Here is a 22,011-nt window from a genome sequence, read left to right on the forward strand (position 1 = left end):
TTGTAAATGGGCCGTTGGCCGTACTCTGAATAATAATATTTAATTAAAATAGCTTCTGAAGATGCTGTTGTCTTTCAAACAAAGCAGTTTAACTCCATGATGCAATAATGTCACAGCATTAGAGCTGTTCTAATAACAAAACAGTTTAACTCCATGATGCAATAACGTCACAGCATTAGAGCTGTCCTAATAACAAAACAGTTTAACTCCATGATGCAATAACGTCTCATCAGCATTAGGACTGTCCTAATAACAAAACAGTTTAACTCCATGATGCAATAACGTCACAGCATTAGAACTGTCCTAATAACAAAACAGTTTAACTCCATGATGCAATAACGTCACAGCATTAGAACTGTCCTAATAACAAAACAGTTTAACTCCATGATGCAATAACGTCACAGCATTAGAGCTGTCCTAATAACAAAACAGTTTAACTCCATGATGCAATAACGTCTCAGCATTAGAACTGTCCTAATACCAAAACAGTTTAACTTCAAAATGCAATAACGTCACAGCATTAGAGTAAATAACAAAACAGTCTTGATTAGACCATGGCATGCTGCTTGTAAAAGCACAACATCACTAGTTCTGAGAGAAAACACTCGTTGTGTGAGAAACAAACCTCACATGCCGAATAAAAAGCATCTAGTCTCGATCAAATAACTCGATAATAGCATAAAGTCTTAAGAAAGCAGTTTCAATTAGACTGTTACAATATGCTTGTACGAGAAAGACATCTCTAATCCACCTTCAGTATATTGCAAGACAAATATCTCTTCTGAACACAAGACTGTGCCAAATTAGTTAAATCCAGGTGTCAGGGAAAGCTGTTAGATATAACTCCGACATCGCCTGTGGGCCTGGATATAATGCGCCCGGACATTCCTTTGTAATCGACAGGACTGTCTTTCTATTCATTCATGGTTCGGTGATCTGCGCTAACCGGTTCTCGACTTCTGAGGTGAAGGGGTAACAAACTGGGTGATCACACGGTTGTGACATCTACATGCAGCATACAGCGCCGTGGGGCGGGTGTGTGGTGGACGGGTGTCGGCAAGTGGAGTACTGGGCACGGAGTATTACTTTTAGTACTTTGACGTGAACAAGATGTATCCAGGCCTTTTTCCAGGTAAGATGCTGTGTCATGTTGTATGGTTTTTGTATGGCTGTGTGGAGAATCATTTTGCATGGTGAAAAATTCGCTAGTGAAAATCTAGGCCACGTCGAAAATGCTGCACCCTGCCGTTTATTTCGGACATTCAGTTTGTAAAGAATCACTACTGTTCAAATTATACATCCCATGAGGTTTAATATTATGCTGAACATATCACTGGCCTTATCTGGATGTAAGTATTGACTATTCCACGTTTTACGTGAACGATTGCTTAGAGATACATTCACACACGTTCACAAATGAGTCCAAATGTGTTTTAATGTAGGCAAAGTGACTAAAGTCAACACACAAATTAACACGATAGTATCATGTGCAAATCATTGCCCCTACTGTTAACGTAATCTTCTGGCTGGTTTCTAACTTATTCTGATAGAAACAAATAAGGGGAAACATGAAAGTACAAGTGTTGTTTTCTATATGTCCAGAATTTCACTCACAGTGCAATACATATCTTGTAAAGAAAACTAGAAAACGATAAAGCAGCCCGTGGACTTTCATGTGTTCACTTATTCGTTTCCATGCGGATGTTTCTCATCTGACGATATTCCCTCATAATCCCCTTCGCCTGAACGCTCAGTTCTATTGGACGGTTGGGAATAGCTTTGTGTCTGTCTAAAGAAAACCCGTGTAGCGTAAAGGACATGGCTGACCAGGAGAGAAACATTTTCACTGGCTAACAGAGCGTTTGCACACATCGGTTTAGGCGTCCTGCTACTTTGAGAGTTTGACGACCCGACTTGGCACAACAAAGGGTCATACATACAATTACACATCATCACAATCACACAAGTAGGACCTGTATGTCTGTGTCCAATACGTGAACAATGTCCGACCAATGCCCGGAGACACGATGTTGATGTCTGATCACTGTATGATGGTGAACCACATCACTCACCATGACACATTCGAGTGAGTGAGTCTGGTTTTACTTCGCTTTTAGCAATATTCCAGCGACACCAGAAATGGGTTTCACACATTGTACTCATGTGAGGAAGACACATTCGATCACCAGATGCTTCATTGCAATTTATTTCAACCCAAAAATAAATGATAAAAAAACACTTCACGCCACATATATCCGTAAAGGGAGACATTTCTTTTAAAGTAAATTCATGTTAACCTTCTATCATTGAACATTACAAATTTATTATTGACTAAATGCTCATAATGTATGAAAGCCGTGATGTATAACGTGATTATTCATTTCCAAGAATCATCATTTGTGATGATAACGAAAATATTTTTTTACTTTTTATCGTGGTTTTAAGACCTAATGAGAGGTCCTTTCCTAGGTCCCAGCATTGTGAGTCTGCAGTTTGGTTTAGCTCTAACCAGAGCATGACGTACTTTTCTTGCATCCGATGTTTATGAATATTTAGTGTCGAACTCACAAAAGAGCTACTTGCGTTAATAACAGATAAATATGAGTTTGTTTACCTGTCGTATGCTCTACTGCAAAATAACACAAGCCTGTTGTCACCAAATGCCGTATCCATCTCTCTTGGTTACGAGGCAAACAATCTATCAATGTAATAAGTAGACCACAAACACACACGCACGCACGCACGCACGCACACACACATACATACATACATACATAAATACATACACACACATATATATATGTATGTATATATGTATATAGTTCCTAGTACGACTACACATTAGTATTTTGCACACTGCGATGTACATCGACAGCATGGCGCACAGTTGTTCTTAGGATGACATACAGCTCAACGTCGGGCATAATCTAACAAATATCTGACACTAAGTGTTACACATTTTAGAATATATAAGAACATAGCCAGTCATACACCATAAAATGTAGCAAATATAGCCAGCCATACACCATATAGTATAACACATATTCCCAGTCATACACTATATAGTATAACACATATTGTCAGTCATACACTATATAGTACAACACATATTGTCAGTCATACACTATATAGTACAACACATATTGTCAGTCATACACTATATAGTACAACACATATTGTCAGTCATACACTATATAGTACAACACATATTGTCAGTCATACACTATATAGTACAACACATATTGTCAGTCATACACTATATAGTACAACACATATTGTCAGTCATACATGATTTGTATAGCACATATAGCCAGTCATACATCGTATAGCAATAATAACTCCTGTATACGTCAGTTTAGGCAAGTACAAAAACGATATTATGAGACAATATTGACGTATGAACAGCCATGACCTAGCATGTTTATTTCAAGTGAATTACAGCTCGTATGACAATCCCCTGACACACAAACAAAAGTGCCCGTCATCCACAACGTTGTCGTCAATCCATCATCACAGCTTGTCCCGTGGCCTATGTTTACACCCCTACAGTGTTCCCGCCTGTATGTCCCTTTGCTTCCGTACATGTCAATCAGCCATTGTGCATATTTGCAGGGAAATATATCGTAGCATATGTACAGACAATCAGACGGAAACAGTATTAGGTTATAATCCAACGGACAGAAATAGAGTACATGAGTTTAGTTTTACGACGCACACAACAACAATCATGTTGTATGGCGGCAGTCTGTAAATAATCGAGTCTGCACCAGACACTCGAGTGATCAACAACATAAACATCGATCTACACAACTGGGATACGATGGCATGTGTCAACCAAGTCAGCGAGCCTGACCAGCCGATCCCGTTAGTTGCCTTTTACGACAACCATGGGTTAGTTAAGATCAGGTCTTACCCAAATCTTTCCGGGTTATAGAAATAGAAGTATTTACTATCGTCCTGATAATTTGGTTTGGGAGTTGATCAATATTTGAGATACCCCGTGCGTATTGAGGTGGTAGGTTAATAGCGGTGGTGAATTCAACATGGTCACTTCGCAATGTTAACTGGTTCGTATCCCGGATTCATCTAGCGGATTCTATCACGATTAAGGGGCGTAACTATGCAGGGCGAGATGTTGCGCCAAGGAACACTCTGTCATATGATGACGTTATTACCCAATGATTCCGTCGCGATCCATTCAAAGTTTTCGAACACGTAGTAGTCATAACTTAACACCTCCGTCACGACCCGTGAAGGTTCTGGGGTAGAATAGGCCCTCAGCAAACCATCCTTGCCATAAAAGGCGACTAACGGGATCGGGTGGTCAGGCTTGCTGACTTGGTTGACTCATGTCATCGGTTCCCAATTGCGCAGATCGATGCTCATGTTGTTGGTCACTGGATTGTCTGGTCCAGACTCGATAATTTACAGACCTCCGCCATATAGCTGGAACATTGCTGAGTGGGGCGTAAAACGAAACTCACTCACACACCCAACCATTACAATACTGAGGTCCTAAGGCCTATCGTCATGTCCGGGAAAATTCAGTCTTTATTTGTTGAACAATATCTTTCATTCATCATTATTATAGCAAATTTTAGGTTTGGTACATGTCCACACAGCATCTTGTCACAAATTGAAACAGATCCGACATGTTAGCAGATGACCGATATGGACGTTTCTGAAATCGAAGTCACCAAGTACGATGTCTTAACTGTAAACCAGTCAATAGTGGAGTGTTGCGCTCCCCATAACAACAGGTCCACATAGACAGGACAGATCATCTGCTGTAATGTAAAATAATTGTGTGTACTTTAACCTATTGTGAGATTCTCGGGAGGCATTTAGAAGTTGGTGAATGCATAAGACGATAATATGGGTGGCAACTTCTTTATTGTACAAGACGAGAGGACGTTCAGTGCTACTTCTTGCCCCTTCTTCAGGTGATGAAGAAGGGACAAGTAGTACCCCAGAAACGTGTTATACAGACATTGCCATCCATATCCTCGTCTTATATTTAACTTATTGTGATCAGCACACGTTAACAGTATTTTACACAGGTCATGGTACAAAATATTGCAAAACTGAACTCATAACATTTTGTAATATATCAAGTACAGTGATAAAACCTGACCTCAACGAAACACGTCAGTGTCGCTGTTGGTGGTGCACTGTAAACACCTTTGATGATGTGGCCGCTACATTGCAGCCTCCCTGGGGGACTGACGTCTGAGTCCCACTGCTCCCTCCCTCGGGATCAGCGTCACGTGATGTGTGCTGACGGCCAGTTTCCGTTGCATTGTCTGGTGTCCGCCTTCACGTGTTTTTGTAATCAGTTTTTTGCAATGTTTTCAGTCAGATGTCGATATGTTAATCCATGTTTTGAAATATTTGTTGGTTAGGAAATTTGCAGGTTACACTAGTTTGATCATAAAGTATGATGACACAAGACGACTGGGACAGAGTCAGGGAAATCTGAATTGAAATTGCGGATGATTGAGGAAAATATACAGTGGGAATGGGGTGTAACGAGGTCCGTTTCAGGGCTAATTCAACAACGTTCACTGTATCTAGCCCATTAAAGGTATGCACATATTTCAAGCCAATAGCTTTACCTACAAATATGAGGCATGCCGCCCAAAGACGAAGTAGTACTTTGGGAGCTAGGGTCTTCGGAAGATCGAAAATAACGGCAACTCACCTATTGTCTTGTTTATTTCACAGTATACACAAACACCATGGTCCAAAATATGTTGTATTTGATGGCAACTGTCAGCGCGCTAATCGACATTCTTTCGGGTACACTTACACCTTAGTGTCCTTAAGAGTTTACGTACATTTATTAATCGCAAAACGGATTGTGCCGTGCCCGGTCGCCATTGACGACCTTAGTCTTGAGTGAGTGAGTTAACATTTAACGTCACCTCGCCAATACGTTGGTCGTCACCTGCCTCGCACAGAAAACAGTCAGCGATGTGATGGGGCATATTTTACTTATAGCCAATGAGCTCCCTGGTTCCTTTTACTGCGGGGCAGGTCAAGGTTAAGGTCGTTCATTGCTCTTTTTTCGGGGGAGGGAGTGGGGAGCTTTTCGTTAACCGTTAGATGTGGGGGCAGGGTGATGCATTGTATGGATGGCTGATGATGTGGGGGCAGGGTGATGCATTGTATGGATGACTGATGATGTGGGGGCAGGGTGATGCATTGTATGGATGACTGATGATGTGGGGGCAGGGTGATGCATTGTATGTGTGTATGGCTGATGATGTGGGGGAAGGGCGTTGCATTGTATGGATGGCTGATGATGTGGGCGCAGGGTGATGCATTGTATGCATGGCTGATGATGTGGGGGCAGGGTGATGCATTGTATGCATGGCTGATGATGTGGGGACAGGGTGATGCATTGTATGCATGGCTGATGATGTGGGGGCAGGGTGATGCATTGTATGCATGGCTGATGATGTGGGGACAGGGTGATGCATTGTAAGCATGGCTGATGATGTGGGGACAGGGTGATGCATTGTATGGATGGCTGATGATGTGGGCGCAGGGTGATGCATTGTATGTGTGTATGGCTGATGATGTGGGGGAAGGGTGATGCATTGTATGGATGGCTGATGATGTGGGGACAGGGTGATGCGTTGTATGGGAGGCTGATGATGTAGGGGCAGGATAATGCATTGTGTGGATGACTGATGATGTCAGAAGATGGAGTGTAGTTGGCTAGGGTGCACTTGGCGGGTGGATCTTTCCTGATGTCGGAATATGCGGCAGGGGATTTTGGGAGAGTGATTTTGTTATGTTGATAATGTTGGGAGATAGGGGTATAGAGGCACGAATAAACAAGGCACATGTTTGGTGAGTGTTGAAAATGGTCTGAATGGATGGCTACGTTTGACGATTGTTTATGACGTCAGAGTACGGATGGTTGATATGCATGTTACTCACATCACCGGATTATCATGACACCGGATGTATGATATGTTTGCTAGGACGCATGAGTTGGAGCTTTAACTGACTTATGTTGGGTACCAAGGACGAGCCACCGGTCATGTTATACATAATTCAAGCACATACATGTACAAGGTTATGCAACATTTGAACTCTATAGCGTAGACATGATCGAAGGTTTTAGTGCCCAGCGGGTACACTCCGCCATTACCCGTGACCGCTACTGGTATCTGTGCACTTAGGGTTGGTTTGTGGGGGCATCAGAGCGTTGACTACCGCGGGTATAAGTGTCAGGATATTATCTGAAGCAGTCAACCGTTGGCTGTCATTATCTGGCTACAGAGGACGACAGGACTGAAAGCAATTACTGCATCTCAAATATGCGCATTTGATTACTATAGTGTGGGCACACACGAGGATTCAAATACTCCCAAACATCACGTTCATCGTGATAATGGATTAGAAGTCAAGGAAAGTTCAGGGATTCTATATAGTAGTTATACAGACCACATTAACCTCATGCTAACCATGAGCTGATTGGTGTTTTCTACTGTCCACTTGTGTATTTAGTCCAAACCATACTCAGTTTACTTCATCTGTCCCAAGTCTCTTCCTTTCGCAGTTTGGTATGTCGGTTGCGGTTTGGTATGTCACGGGTTTTTTGTCTGAGAAGTCTAGATCGGAGAATGCAATTATATTATTCATTATTGCAATCTCTTGTATACAGTCTATTGTGCTTCTGTGTCCTCGCTTGAGATCATTTTTGTCGTGTTGTCGTGTTGTGTTGTCAGCGAAGTCAAGGAGGATGCACAATAATATCACGCCTGTATACTTGCCCTCTGTATTACAGACATGACAACAGGTGTTGTAGCCTAGTGGTTAAAGTGTTCGCTCGTCAAGCCGAAGACCCAGGTTCGATTCCCTACTTGGGTAAATATGTGAAGCTCACTTCTGGTGTCCCCTGTAGTGATATCGCGGGAATATTGCTAAAAGTGGCGTAAACTCTCTCACCCATTAACTCCATATTTGACATGAAAATGCCAACTGTAAAACAATGATTCAATACTTTTATAACAAATGTTGAGGTGACAAGAAGTGGACATCGTATTTAGTACTGAATTTAAGCGTTCAAGCTTGTAGTTATTAAACACACACAAACCCATAAATAAGAATACAGACATGTGTTCTATATCACCAAGGGCATATATCCACTGAGTATCGGCTGTAACTTCCAGGTATATGATTCATACTAATATAATGACACGAGGAATGCTCTCCAGTACTCATGTATAAATCATAGAACAAGTCGTATAAAACGTGAGAAAGTAGTACTTAGTCTGAACAAGCAACATTCTATGACTACTGAATATTAGTATTACATATAAAATGTCCGACTGAGGAAAACGTGATGAATAGTTAGCGACAGCCTATTTTCAATACGCCATAATCTTGCCATCTCTTGAATTTAGGCTTCCGTTATTTTTACACATGGTCTACTATTTTCAACACGTGCCGACAATATATATGTAACCTATGTTTCTAGAATTAATGAAGCAAGATCCAATCCTTCAGATATGTACGATTTTGAATAATGGAAAGGATTTAAATCTGGGATGATCGGATTACCGCATGTTGTTTCCAAGTGACTCCATCTTTCACTCTTTTGCCTCGACGCTGTTATTAAATATATATATTAGCAGTAACATGAATAAGCGCAGCTTGATCCGGGGAAGAATTCATTGTCCATCTTGTATTACATGGGTTGTAGTCACCCTCGATGTTAATGTAAGTACCGTCAGTCTTCCAGGACCTCTGGGCTCCATGTACCCTCTATGCTAGCATAACAATAAAGTGTCGCTTCTGGCATGTCATAAGATGCCACATAGAACAATGAACGGATTTATGGATAACACCTTTCATTGGGTCAGTGAGACGTTTCGATCCAGACTCTTGTACCATTGTCTGTCAGGAATGGTAACATGGAGAAGAGAGGATGTATATGTACAGAATGCAGCAAACATAACGACATAATTAACATAGCTGGCTCGGCAGTAAGTTCAGCAAAGGGTAACAACTGGAAGCCAGAGGTGTACAAATAAAGGGGTAGTTACTCTGCTGGTACCTGTGCACTTAGGCATTGTAGTCTGTGGATATCAGAGCGATGTATACGACAGGCATAAGTACCGGGGTATTACCTCAGTCAGTCAACGTTGACTGACGTTACTGAAGTTCACTGTTTCGGTTCACGTTACCCCCAGGATAAAATAGTCTTCATGGATATCTAGGCTCAATGTGCCCTCAGTGGTAAAATAGTATTCTGTTTTAATGTATCTTCTATGTTCATCAGTGTTCTCGGACCTCTAGTGTTGATGTACCCTCTTTGTTAAAATAATGTCCCCGGATTTCTGTACTTAATGTTCTCTCTGTGATGATAATGATGGTTCTCGGATATACAGACTTGTTGTATTCTGCCATGCAGACCCTGAAACTAACCTGTCCAAGAAAGCCATGCGACTCTACAATAGACAACTTCAGTTCTACTTTGGAAGCTGTTAAGATTGTCTGTTAATCAGTGTGCCATGGTTGAAGTAGCGTCCGCGTCAGTGTATGCTCTCCGATCTCCAGCGCGGAGGAGACCAGAAAATAACATACAATGCTCATCAACCCTCGTTCTCCTCAAGGCCCACGGGCATCTTGCCACACCCCCTGTGAATGAGAGAAAGACTCGTGACGTGTGTATAAGTAATGGCGCACATGGTTATTCATCGTGCCTCTTGTATGCACGTCACGTTTTCCTTATATGAAAAATCAACGAGGAAATGGGCAAACAAATCCGAACACTCGCTACCACACTCTTACCCAAACTGCATTACTTCGTGATGTTTTCATGACCTGCACATAGGTGTACATCACACTCTGAATACTGAGTGTCCCTGACGCTGTAGGCGACAGTTTGTTTCGCTTCCACACAACATGGCTGTTGCGTAAAGAAGTGTACGGTGACTGGATGTTAGGTAGAGCTACTGACACACCAACGTTGAATTAACGTCAGACTTATGCTCGGTACGCCAGTGGTATAACATGAAGTCAGCAACAAGAATTGTGCAGTTATCTACTGTAACATAGTTCTAAAGTATAGAGTGTTGATTGTCAATATCAAGTGTGGTGTCAGAGAACAAGGAGACGTTATCCTTCGAAATGCATTGCATGAGATGTGAAGGAACATTTATGATCAACGTTATATACATGTTGTATAACAAGTGTCGCAACATTCCATATTTTCTTCATAGTTTCATTATGTTACCAGAGCTCCAGCTACTTTTTCAAGGAATTGAGTATTTACTCCCATGTCTGTTCGTCTATTGGTAATTGCATTTCTTGGGGAGTAACTAGCAGTTTATATTCCCACTTGTTTAAAGAATTGAGTACTTTTACATAGAGCGTCTGTTCCTAATTGGGTAATAAACATATCTAAACCTAAGTTTTTAGTAATTCTTATATTCCCAAGTAGCATTTTTTGAAGAGGCATCATGGAAGTCAAGTGACTACTACAGTCAACTCCAGATAGTGGCTACGGATATAATTATAGTATTCATGTATGTATAATATGTGGTAGGTGATAATCTAAAAGACAGTTATAATATAAGACAATATATTATATATGTATAATATACTTAACATTTCCTAACGCTGTTGTAGAGTTTGGCTCCACGATTACGTATCGTAGCAAGCCAATTTAGTTCATTGAGGAAAGTACGAGGAGCATTATAGACCTATTGGATTTTTGGTAATTTTTATGCGATTTCTTTTTGTACTCCTAGATTTGTAATTGAGTAAATGTTATTTTTATTGAGTAAACTACGCAAATACGCGCCTCACATGGAGCTCAGTGTTACCAGTAACCGGAGCCAAGGAATTATCCAAGTTCCTATCTAACTTACTACCTGGATAAAGTGATATTCATGGGATAATTAAATAACAAATTAAAGACAACGCGAACGAAAGAATGAGGGTTTGTCAATAGAGCAGCCATGGTTAATAAATGCACGTTTTATAAGACCGATGCCTACGACCGTATGACTATAACAACCCGGTCATTTTCAAGACTTAGAGAAATTAAGTAAGAATCAGTAAAAGAACACGTTGCCAATATCAGGTGTGACTTCTACTAACTGCTATATCATGCCTGACCCTCCCAGTCATTGACTGTGTATGAATCTGACGTTGAGGTATTATTTTTGATTGAGGGCGTGTTCCAGTTCATGAGAGGGTTGTACTAGATGATCCCTCTGGCCTATTTTGCCGACCATACTGCTCTAGACAAGCTAAATGAGACTGAGATCTGGATTGATGTGGATGTAAGTTAGAGTTGCTGATGAGTTTCATGGAGAAACGTGCTCTCTGCATTGGTTTGCTGGCTGATGGCTGATTTGTGACAGCCAACATCTCTTGTAATAGTCATCAATGACAGCATTTCCGCATACACAATTCCTTTGGCACATGTCGGTTGAGGAGGCCCATATTTGCTTTTTAAAAACGAAACCAACTACTGTTTTCCTAGTTGTCGATCCTCAGGATCCGATTACTTAAACTTTATGTTTGCTTTGTGACGGGTATACGTATTCGAATTGATGCTTGACATGCGCATATCAACCATCTAAAGTGCATGGAGCGCCCGAAGAGTCAGAACAAATGACTACCCGGCGATTGAAAATCATGGTTGACACAATACCCTTTTGAATATGTTTATACATTAACTGGTCTAAGAGGATACGTATTCATTCATTGTTGCATGTTCCGTGTTTCAGGGCAGTTGCTGGCGACGTCGTTGATGCTGCTGGTGGCAGAGGGTGTTCCCACTGTTCGCATCACCAACGGAAACGGAACGCGTTTTGTAGCTGCCGTGGGAAAATCCGTGGAGCTGGAATGTACAGTAACCGGAATATCTGACAGCAAAGATGTACAGGTAATATCACACGTTACATGTACACAAAGTTACAGGCAGAGAAAGTGAGTGAGTTGAGCTTCATGCTGCTTGTGGCAATGTACCAGCAACGTTACTAAGAATATGTGTTGTTTTAAAGTATAACTTCTTTTGACTCCAGTCGCCAATGACTCAAGGGATGATGTAAATCCAGTTAGCGCCCATGCAGGTAGCAAAGGTACTGATCCCTAGTATGAGGATCTAGCTTCAGTTGTTGGTGATCTCTTGCCATTTATATTTTGTGTTGTCTATATCGATTAAATTACCAGTTCTGAATTTATATATCTGTGACACTGTAGAATGTTTAGTGTCCTTCGATGACAGGTTTGTATTCATGGTGGCTAATGCATTTTAGAAATTTGGAAACGCCGGCTTTCGGCGTGACGACAGAAACGCTTTAATCATAATGCTACCGAACCGCCCCAGCAACAGACTGAAATGTGTGCTTCATGAACGTCTTTGGTAGTTTCACAACCGTTCCCATTTTCTGTTACAGTTGAACACTATTATGTCGAACCAGTGTTGCAAACTCCCGCTTACCCTACTATCCGAGACGGTCTGTTTGGCGATCGGATGGTCAGTTTTAAAAAGTTGCACAGCCAATGGTGTTGGACGAATCTGACCCTGAGTGTAATGACACAAAGTTTGATTGAAACAGAATCGAAAACATAACTCTATTTCCCTACTCGTGTTTACCTTCTTATTATTTTTCTTAATCCGGAAAATTCTGGACTTTCCATCCGGTCTGGTGACTTTTGAGAGTTACCAGACAAGTTGTCGGGCTGAAATTTTCGGGAGTTTACAACACTGGTCGAATATACGGTTGTCTCGCAGAAGGTATTCCTTTTTTATCCATTTTCGGTTGTATCGAACCTCACGAAAGGCGAACGCTTTCCTTGCTTATGAGATGGTGAGACCATTCCGGCTGATTGCTCTTGAGTTAGGCTATAAGGTCCGTCCACTGTTGAGAATGGACACAACGATGCTAACCTCGACGGTTTGTTTGTGCAGTTGCGCTGGCAGTATGTGGGTGACTTCAGCATCGACCCCGTCATCCTCGGCTCCACCGGTTACTACTCCGTCACCCAGGTGGTGCAGAGCCGAAACATGAGAGTGATCACGCTACAGACGGCAGACGTGAGATATGAATACGAAGGATACTACTACTGCCATCTACAGACGGCCGAGGGGAACTATACCGACTATGTGGAACTACGAGTGGAAGGTACAGAAGAGTCTGTGGTTGGTTGGGTGGGTGGGGATGTGGGTGTAGGAGAGAGGGTGAGGGAGAAACGGAGGAGATTGGGGCGTCTGGGGTTTTGGTATGTTGGTAGCGGTATAAACGAATGCATAACCATTGTTGAAACATAGAAGCCCCACCATAAATTTTGGTACGAAATGTAACTGATAATACGAAAGGGCACAGATATGCCAACCGTACGCACTGCTGGGATAGACTGGAGACCCGCTGATTATAGTTTCGAGTTTCGAATCTTCGGAATTTTCGTTATGTAGTAGTACATATAGAAGCATTCACACATTCAAGTGTACAGAACTACAGATGCAGGTCGCGTACAGACTGTCATTTAGAACTTATCTTGTAACAGGTGTGCCGGTGTTTGATTTGAATCAGACGACACCCCCAGGGGAACTAGCGTCCACCCTACAAGACACCCTGGACATCGTGTGTACCGTCAATGCAAGGCCAGGTGCTGCAATGCAGTGGTTCATGAACGGGACGCTGCTGTACAGTTCAGCTCGGGGGTACGTTTACGACTGGAGACACCAACATAAACAAAGATATGTTACCTGTTGTTACCCTGCCTGGTGTTTGGAATTAGATAGATACCGAAACAAGGACTGGTCAGGGCCGATCCGGAGTAGGCATCCTTGTCGAAAGTCGCAGGCGAGGACGGATAATTGAGTGCATGAAGCCATACACATGCGTACATGCATGTCGCTGTATTAGATGCATAGGTGTTAACTCTGTCCTCAGTTCATCTGATGCCACACTGGACTGGCAGATATTAGGAGCGTAAAGTAGAGGGACTCGCATTTTCACTTTGCACCCGAGGAACAGAACCCGCACCTATGACGAGGGATACACTACAACAGGGATAGGTCACTCGCTTGATTTCTTTACCATTTGTACTAATTAACGTGTGCCTCGTCATGCTCCAACGCACACAATGATTTGGCTCGTTCCCATCGCAACTTCAGTTGTGTTTAACAGAACGTCAGCCAGTTTATTGTATAAGTCGGAATATTACAATGAATGAGGTAATAAATTATAGTAAGAATTAAGAGCAGGAATTATGTGACTGAATGAACGAAATAAAAGGACTAAAAGAAGAAATACATGTGATTGAATGAAAGAATAAATGATACACCGCGGCCATCCCTCCCAAAGAAAGAACACAAAAGTTTCACGCGAACACGTGTTAACATCAGCTGTCTTTTTAAAAAATCTACTTTGAGACATTTTTGTTTACATCAATAATTAATTGAGATATCCTACTGCATGTGGGGAATGGCATGGACATTAACAAAATGTTAACTGACACTGTCACACACTCCTCAAAAACAGACAGTGTAAAACTATCACACAGCGTTGTAAGCACCTTTGCAGTTTTGTCAAATAATAAGATCAACAAGAAAGAAAGAAGTTATGGAACTATAACCCTCAAGCATCAATGGCGAATCAGATCAGATCGGCAATATGTCATATTTTCAACACACCTCAAATACACCCTAACATTTTGTTTTAAATTATGAAACTATCACTATTACTTGCAAACTTATTGATAGTATGTTCCCCTCTTAAGAATTAAAGGTGTATGTGAAAGATGCTTTTGAAATAATAACTAGAAACACTCACACAAAGGCGTGTAGTATTTCAGTGACGGATCAGAGCAGTTCGGCGATATGTTACATTTTTCACACACCTTAAATACACCCTAACATTCCTTTTTAGATTATGAAACTATCACTATTACTTGCAAACACATTTCATCTGATAGTATATTCCCCTCATATGAATTAAGGGTGTGTGTGAAAGATGTTTTTGAGGACGTAATTAGGAATACTCAAACAATGATGTGTAGCACTTCAATGGCGGATCAGAACAGATGGGTGAAATGTCATATTTTCCACACACCTCAATTACACCCTAACAGTTAACAAAAAATCATAAAACCGTCACTGTTACTTGCAAATACCTTTCAACTACAGGTACTTTTTCCTTCTAAAAATTAAACGAGTGTGTGAAAGGAGTTTTTATCGGCACAATTTAGTCTGTCTTCGCGGTGAATCGAGAACAGAAGCCAGTGAGCTATAACATATCGACTTGAAACTGTACTACAAATCTACTGTTCTAATACGGACACTAACACCAGTTATTTGACTTCAACTGAAGTGACAAAATAGTTAACCTATCTTGTACATGTAGGATTTCAGTTGTTACAACACTCAGCGAACTTAATCAACTGTTGAAGATAAAGCAGGCTCAATCTTAAATACTACTCTGCCACCATATTGGCTACACTGGTTACGTAACGACCTGAGACATACGTTCAGGAGCTTTTCGAGGAGTTTCTTCTCCCCCTCTATATAGGCTCCCTGCGACGACGTAACATGCTAAACCTTTCATCACAAGAATACGATGCCACCCCATTACGTCATAAGTGTACAGTACGATCCACGTTTTATTCTTTTAGTTTTAGGTACTGTAACACGCTCTACTCGGGATAGTCCAGCACATTTCTCCATGCACATTTACACTTCACAGGTACACTTGAGAATGTCAAGCTGCCAGGGTACACTAATCATGTCAATCTGCGCAGGTACAACAGTCCATGAAAATCTGCACTTGTACACTAATCCAGATCATGTCAATCCGTCCAGGTACACCATCAGCACCACGGAGCCTTTACTTGGTACTGTTACCAGCAGTACATTATCCGTATTCCCTCTGACTCGGGAACAGCTGGGGAACTACTCATGTGTTGCCAAAAACATCAGGGGCCAGGCCAGGACGGAGTGGTGGGTGACAGGTTGGTGGTACCTTCCCTTCTTTCTTTGTGAACGGGTTCGACAAGTGTCCTGACAAACCTGAATCAATAATATGATAATTATTTTCATTTTTCTCTAATTTTGTGCATCACACTTTTTGATGTACTGCCATAGTTATGTTCACCCTCAGTTGGTGTCCTAATTGCTCTGATACATGCCAGCCGTTGGGATGCAGACCAGATACGTGGTCCCGATCAACAAAGCGTTCGTAATGTTAGGACCTATCGTAACCCGATACTATATCACAGGCCGACGAATGACCTAGTGCTGAGCTCGTTTTGTGGACTGAGTCCCAGGTACTTAATAAACAATGCTTGTCGTAAGGGGTGACTAAACGGTTGAAATGATCAAACTTCGTTGACTCATTTCTTCGTATCATACTTGCGTAGATCGGTGCGTAAACGATTGGTTTGCCTAAGCTGGACTCGAATATTTACAGACACCGTATAGATGGAACAAACAAAACAGGAATCGGGTCATTGTGTTTGTTTGGCGGTAGATCGGATGGCGGTAGATCGTCCCGTGTGCAGTGTGTCGTTGCCCATGACATAAAACACTCGTTTGTCTGGCCCAAAGGTACTGTCGTATAGATTTAACAGTCGCACTGACAGCATGTTCTCACTCCCTCACTTGCCCATTTTATGCAAGTTCCCGAGAGACTAAATAATCAAGAAATGCATTCATGGACATATGAGGCCGAATGGTTAAATGGCCACTTCCAGTCATGAACCAATTGGTACACTATTTGAAATACGACTAACAGTGTATGTATTATGCTGACTGTTTCCAGCCGTTCCCCGCCTGACTGTAGTAAGTCCAGAGACTAATGGGTCACGTGTTAACTTGGGTGATGAGCTGACTGTTCAGTGTAAGGGCGTCAACTTGGGAAATGGCGGCAAGGTAAGAAAACCACCACCGATTGACCAGCTACCCGTCTCATGTTTAAATATATGTATTCGTCGTTTGTGTTTTATCATCCGTTCAGACTAAAGAAACGCAATCCCAAGACATCTTTGCAAGTAACCACAATAATCTGGTTCTGCACAAGTACCTATGCGGTGGGAATCGAACACGGGTCTTCGGCGTGACGATCGAATGCTTTAACCACTAGGCTACCCCAGCACCCCACACTAGTCTAAGCATAACCTAAACATTTTTAATGAAGTAACTTGTTGTAAGTATGTTAAACCACTGTCCCTCAAGGTCTGAAAACATACTATCTGAAATTTGTAAGGCATCTCCGTAGTAGCCCTACACCAAATATCTTGGTTCGAATACCAAAACACAGGTGTTCAACTTCTTGAATATCCTCTGGGTCTGTACCCCAAAACCTAGGGTACAATAACTTTTCTCCATCAACAGCAGGCTGGTCTAATGTTCTTGGCTCCGAGACACATGTTTTCTTCATAACCTAGGTGATATGATGTATCCGAAAATATTGTGTTTTGTTAGATCACGTGGTCCTTTAGCTCCAACGGGGCAGCGTGGACGACACTGACTGGTGGCAACATCGTCGCATGGACGGATACAATGGGAGCCATCAACTCCCAACTCTCAGTGACCTACAGTCACTACAGCAGTCAAGGCATCTACCGGTGTTCCTGGAACACGATGTTCCAGTCTGTGTTCATCCGTATTGTAGGTGAGTTAGTGTTGTTATACGCCAGTGTCCATCAAGGCATCTACCGGTGCTTGTGGTACACGCGTGGTACACGATCTCTCAGTCTGTGTTCATCCGTCTTGTAGGTGAGTTAGTGTTGTTATGGTCCGTTGTTATACGCCAGTTTCCATCAAAGTATCAACTGGTGTTGTTGGCAGGTAAGTTGTGTCAGAGATTCCCCTGTTTCCACATCAGGACAATGTGCTATGTAGAACGAACCGTCCCAACCTGTGGGCATTTGTGATGTAGGTAGACGAACGTTATTAGCCAGTTTCAAGCGACTCAGTCATGTCGAATGTGTTTAAGTGAACAGTGAGCATTCTTCACGTTACTGCATCTCACACTTGCATGTAGCGGTAGGTTGGACGGATTGCCCCTTGGTTGCACTATTTAATTCCGAAGATTATGCAGTTCCATCGTCAAATCGAAAAGGGGAACCAGACTCACAATTCCTATCGCTTTTATAGCCTGATTTCGGAAACGTAAACCCTCAACATTCCGTGTGGTTCTTTTTCAAAATCTAGGACCGCCGGTCGTGACGTTAAGTACGACGACTGTAACTGCACTCCCAGGAGACGCCGTGACTTTGACTTGTCGGGTCAATGCCAATCCACGACCCACGACACTGGGCTGGTTTTACAGAAATCAGGAACTGGGAAACTCAACGTAAGTGAACAGAGATCTCTTTGTATGAAAATTAGATCACTGCATTGTTGCTTGAATATAGTTAGAGGACATGAATTGTTGGTCAACTGAAGGGATAATCATATATTGTTATTAAATGTGCACGTGGCGCTTTATGAGAAACGGTACTGTGTCATGTTAGTATGAGTGAGTGAATGAGTGTGGTTTTATACCTCTCTTAGTTATACTCCAGCAATATCACAGAGGGGGCAACAGATATGAGCTTCGCAAATTGTACACGTATGGGGAACCGAAACGGTTTTGGTGTTGCGAGCGAACGCTACCCTGCCAACACATTACGACAGATATGACTGGAGTAGACAAGTACTATATTACTCAGATGTATAATTAACATCATTATAGAGGAGGTTATATTTGATTTGTTCTGCGGGGAAAGTGATTGGCCAATCTATATTAGTCGCAGCTATATGCAACACACCGTATATTTACTGAGCACTGTCCACTTAGCACAATATTTTGGCGAGTAATCAAACTATTCATTTTCACCTCACCGAGCACAAATACAATACACACTATCACCACATACAAAGGAAATAAAGTGGATGATGAGTTGCTCCTGAATTTGTGCTATCCAATGTGCACATAGCAAACGCCATGTAACCCATTCTTAATGTTTGTTTTGTTCGCAGGAAGTACACTGTTTACCGCACTTACATCACCGGCGACCTCTACAGTCAGACAACGTTGACTATCGACCCAATGGAGGAAACTGACTACGGCAACAAATACAAATGTGTTGCCAACAACGTTCAGGGTCGCGACACCGAAAACGTCACACTGAGAGGTGAGCCTCAGACATCTTAATATGTCATAAATCTCTGTTTTTCTTTGTCTCTGTGTCTCCCTTTGTCTGTGCGCGGGTGCTGTATGTTCTGGTGTGTCGGCGTTGTGTTGTTTCTATTTATTAAGGGGTGTGTGGGTTTAAGGGAGGATGTTGTTTTTGTCGTTGTGTCTTTCTATTGTAAGACTGGGGTCCCAGTTAAGGAGACATAAGATTCCATGTAATTTTGTTCTTTTGTGACATGGATACCCACAATGTGATTTCTACGAATGGCCACAATGTACCGACAGCTTGTTGTGCCGAATGGCTGTCCTCACACGTGTTCATGGCGTGTTTCTTCGTTGCAGATGTGAACGAGTGTGTGACGGGCGAGGCCACGTGCGAGTGGGACCAGCACGAGATCTGTGTGGATACCCTAGGGTCCTATGAGTGTCACTGTGGCACTGGTTTTGACAGGAGGGACGGGATATGTACGGGTAAGTTCAACAATGACTCTCATCTTCAAGAAACCTATAACTTGTTCTTTGGAACTGAAGAAAATTATTCTCCCTTTTCAAGCAAATTCTGAAATCTTAATTGCTCCGATCGCATGGAAACACGAAAAATTCCATATATAATCGATCGCCCCTAGACTTCTAGTTACCAAGGGCTTATTACATATAACTGTTGTACAATGTTATCATTTACTTTGTGACATTGTTAAAATGTAACGGTACTTGTTGAGACAGGGCCTCGTTTCACGCTATGGCCGTGAGGTATGACTGCCAGTTGTAATATATGATAGCCGGACAATAACCTCAGGTCATTGAGCAGCCTCGGGGAACTGTGATATCAACCAAACAACCCTTCTTTTGCCTGTCAGCTCTAATGTACCGTATGTACCAGATTGTGTAACTGATCCTGGTGGTTCCAGGGTGTAGAGCCCGGGTACCATGACAACACCGTTCCATCGCCATTTGCTTGTGGAACTGGGCCCTATCTACTATAGATCAGCTCCATCCAAAATTGGTCACTTTAAAGTGATGGGATTGCAACATAATGTTATACAGTAATTCTTTCTTTCGAAAATATACCAGCACATATAACATTTGGTGTCGTGCGCTTTAACAGCCTTACTCTAGACTAGTCTGACAAGCTGTCACCGTAATTCTAATCCACCGTAATTCTAAACCTACTCCACTCATTCATTATATAGAAGATTGGCGGGATAGCCAAATGGTGAAAGTGTCCACTCGTCACTCCGATGACACGAGTTCAATTTCTAGCTTTGGTACGCTCTGTGAAGTCCATTCCTGGTTTCATTGATTAGAATACTCTAACACAGAGCAGTCGCTATAGATTAAAGGTGGCAAGGTACTATAATTAACCATGTATAGTTATTTGCATGACACGTTAACACTGCACGTTGGAATATACCTAGCACTTTCTAGACTATGACAAGTCGTTAGGACCGTACTTTCTCGAAATATTATGGATTAACAGAATGTCAGGATTAAAAGTTGAGTCTTGGACACTTGTGTAGATTTTTGTAGACCATGAATATATGACATCTCCGTTCTTTATCTCTCTGTTCAGACCTACTTCTTGTGCCTCCTTCACCTGACCTTTCAGACGTAGTTCTTACTAGTTCCTGCATCTGACGTTTCAGAGATAATTCTTGTCCCTTCCTTCACGTTGTGGCCTTCTCATTCACTTCATGTTGATTCATTAAAGCGCTTTGAAGACATCTGTCAAATTTATGTCCACCCAACGGATTTTTTCACGATACTCTATACAACATGCATCACTTTTCATCCCATATAAAGCAGAAGCGAAATTATGCAGCTGTACCAGTGACGAAAGCATCTTCAAACTCGTGATCACACATTCAGTCCCGCACATGTATGACAGGCGATAACTGCATACTGGTGTACTTCTGTAACTGTACACCATATAACTTGCGACTATTGCACGAAGCTCAGCCGTAACAAGAGCAACAGGTGACACTCGTGGACTCCTACACTGACCCTGACCCCTGACAGTTGAGCCTGACCCCTGACATACATCTTCCCAACCTGACCACGTTGTACCACAGTGTAACCATCAAGATTAGGTCCAGTGTCGTAGTTTTACAGTAGATGCAGGCACAGACAACTGACAGATGAGAGGATACTATATCACTAATTGTTGTCACCACCAGATAGATTGGTCGTTCTGAGATGTTCATATGTCAATCAGAAATCATTCAAAAGGGGCACGGCTTGCTTTATTGCAAGATCAAAATGCAACGGTAGTTTTGCAGTCCTATGCCAACAGCATGCTAATAAGACGTTCAGAGAGACGGAAGGGCATTAAAAGAACATGAACGAATTCAGACATAACGCCGGGCACGTAAACCAATCTTGCAGAAAAGTTGAACAGTTACGAAATTGCTTTGTTAGGGTGTGGTTAGGGCGTGGTTGGGGTGTATTAAGGCCGTCACAGTTTGGTTAGGGCGAGGTTTGAGGTGTGTTAAGGCCGTTAGAGTCTGGTTAGGGCGTGGTTAAGACGTGGTTAGGGTGCGGTTAGGGTCCTCGAGTGACGCCAAGACACCTGTTTACTCTAGCGACCACTGCCGCCCCAGTAGATGTCAACCAGTGCAAAGTTGACCACCAGTGTGATCAGACATGCGTCAACTATTTTGGCTCCTTCCGGTGCGAATGCATGGCGGACTTTCTCCTGCAGGCAGACATGGTCACGTGTCTTCCGGTTTCAAGCTTTATGGGTAAGAAATCGATCCCACGTGGATTAAGAAAAATGTCCACTGCAACACACATATAAGTTTATTTGTTACGTTTACAATCATTACAAACTGCACACATGTCACATAATACTGTCGAT

General features: G+C 42.2%; 1 protein-coding gene across 4 annotated transcripts in view; it reads left to right on the forward strand.

Annotated features, from left to right (window-relative positions):
- The first annotated feature begins 974 nt into the window (after positions 1–974).
- LOC137286672 (fibroblast growth factor receptor 3-like) overlaps positions 975–22,011 on the forward strand; it is a 28,308-nt gene continuing 7,271 nt past the window's right edge. For 2 of the 4 annotated variants that reach the window (XM_067818659.1, XM_067818652.1), the window contains exons 1-11: positions 1,019–1,132; positions 11,760–11,917; positions 12,947–13,160; positions 13,543–13,699; positions 15,839–15,987; positions 16,797–16,906; positions 17,459–17,648; positions 18,191–18,332; positions 19,001–19,155; positions 19,500–19,628; positions 21,737–21,895. In XM_067818659.1, coding sequence (XP_067674760.1) covers positions 1,111–1,132; positions 11,760–11,917; positions 12,947–13,160; positions 13,543–13,699; positions 15,839–15,987; positions 16,797–16,906; positions 17,459–17,648; positions 18,191–18,332; positions 19,001–19,155; positions 19,500–19,628; positions 21,737–21,895 — 1,585 coding nt within the window. In that variant the 5' untranslated portion in view covers positions 1,019–1,110. Of the gene's footprint in view, positions 1,133–11,759; positions 11,918–12,946; positions 13,161–13,542; positions 13,700–15,838; positions 15,988–16,796; positions 16,907–17,458; positions 17,649–18,190; positions 18,333–19,000; positions 19,156–19,499; positions 19,629–21,736; positions 21,896–22,011 lie in introns of all 4 variants that reach the window. The other 2 variants (XM_067818672.1, XM_067818664.1) reach the window with 2 other exon arrangements.

This window comes from Haliotis asinina, chromosome 1 (genome assembly GCF_037392515.1).
Source record: "Haliotis asinina isolate JCU_RB_2024 chromosome 1, JCU_Hal_asi_v2, whole genome shotgun sequence".
NCBI lineage: Eukaryota > Metazoa > Mollusca > Gastropoda > Lepetellida > Haliotidae > Haliotis > Haliotis asinina.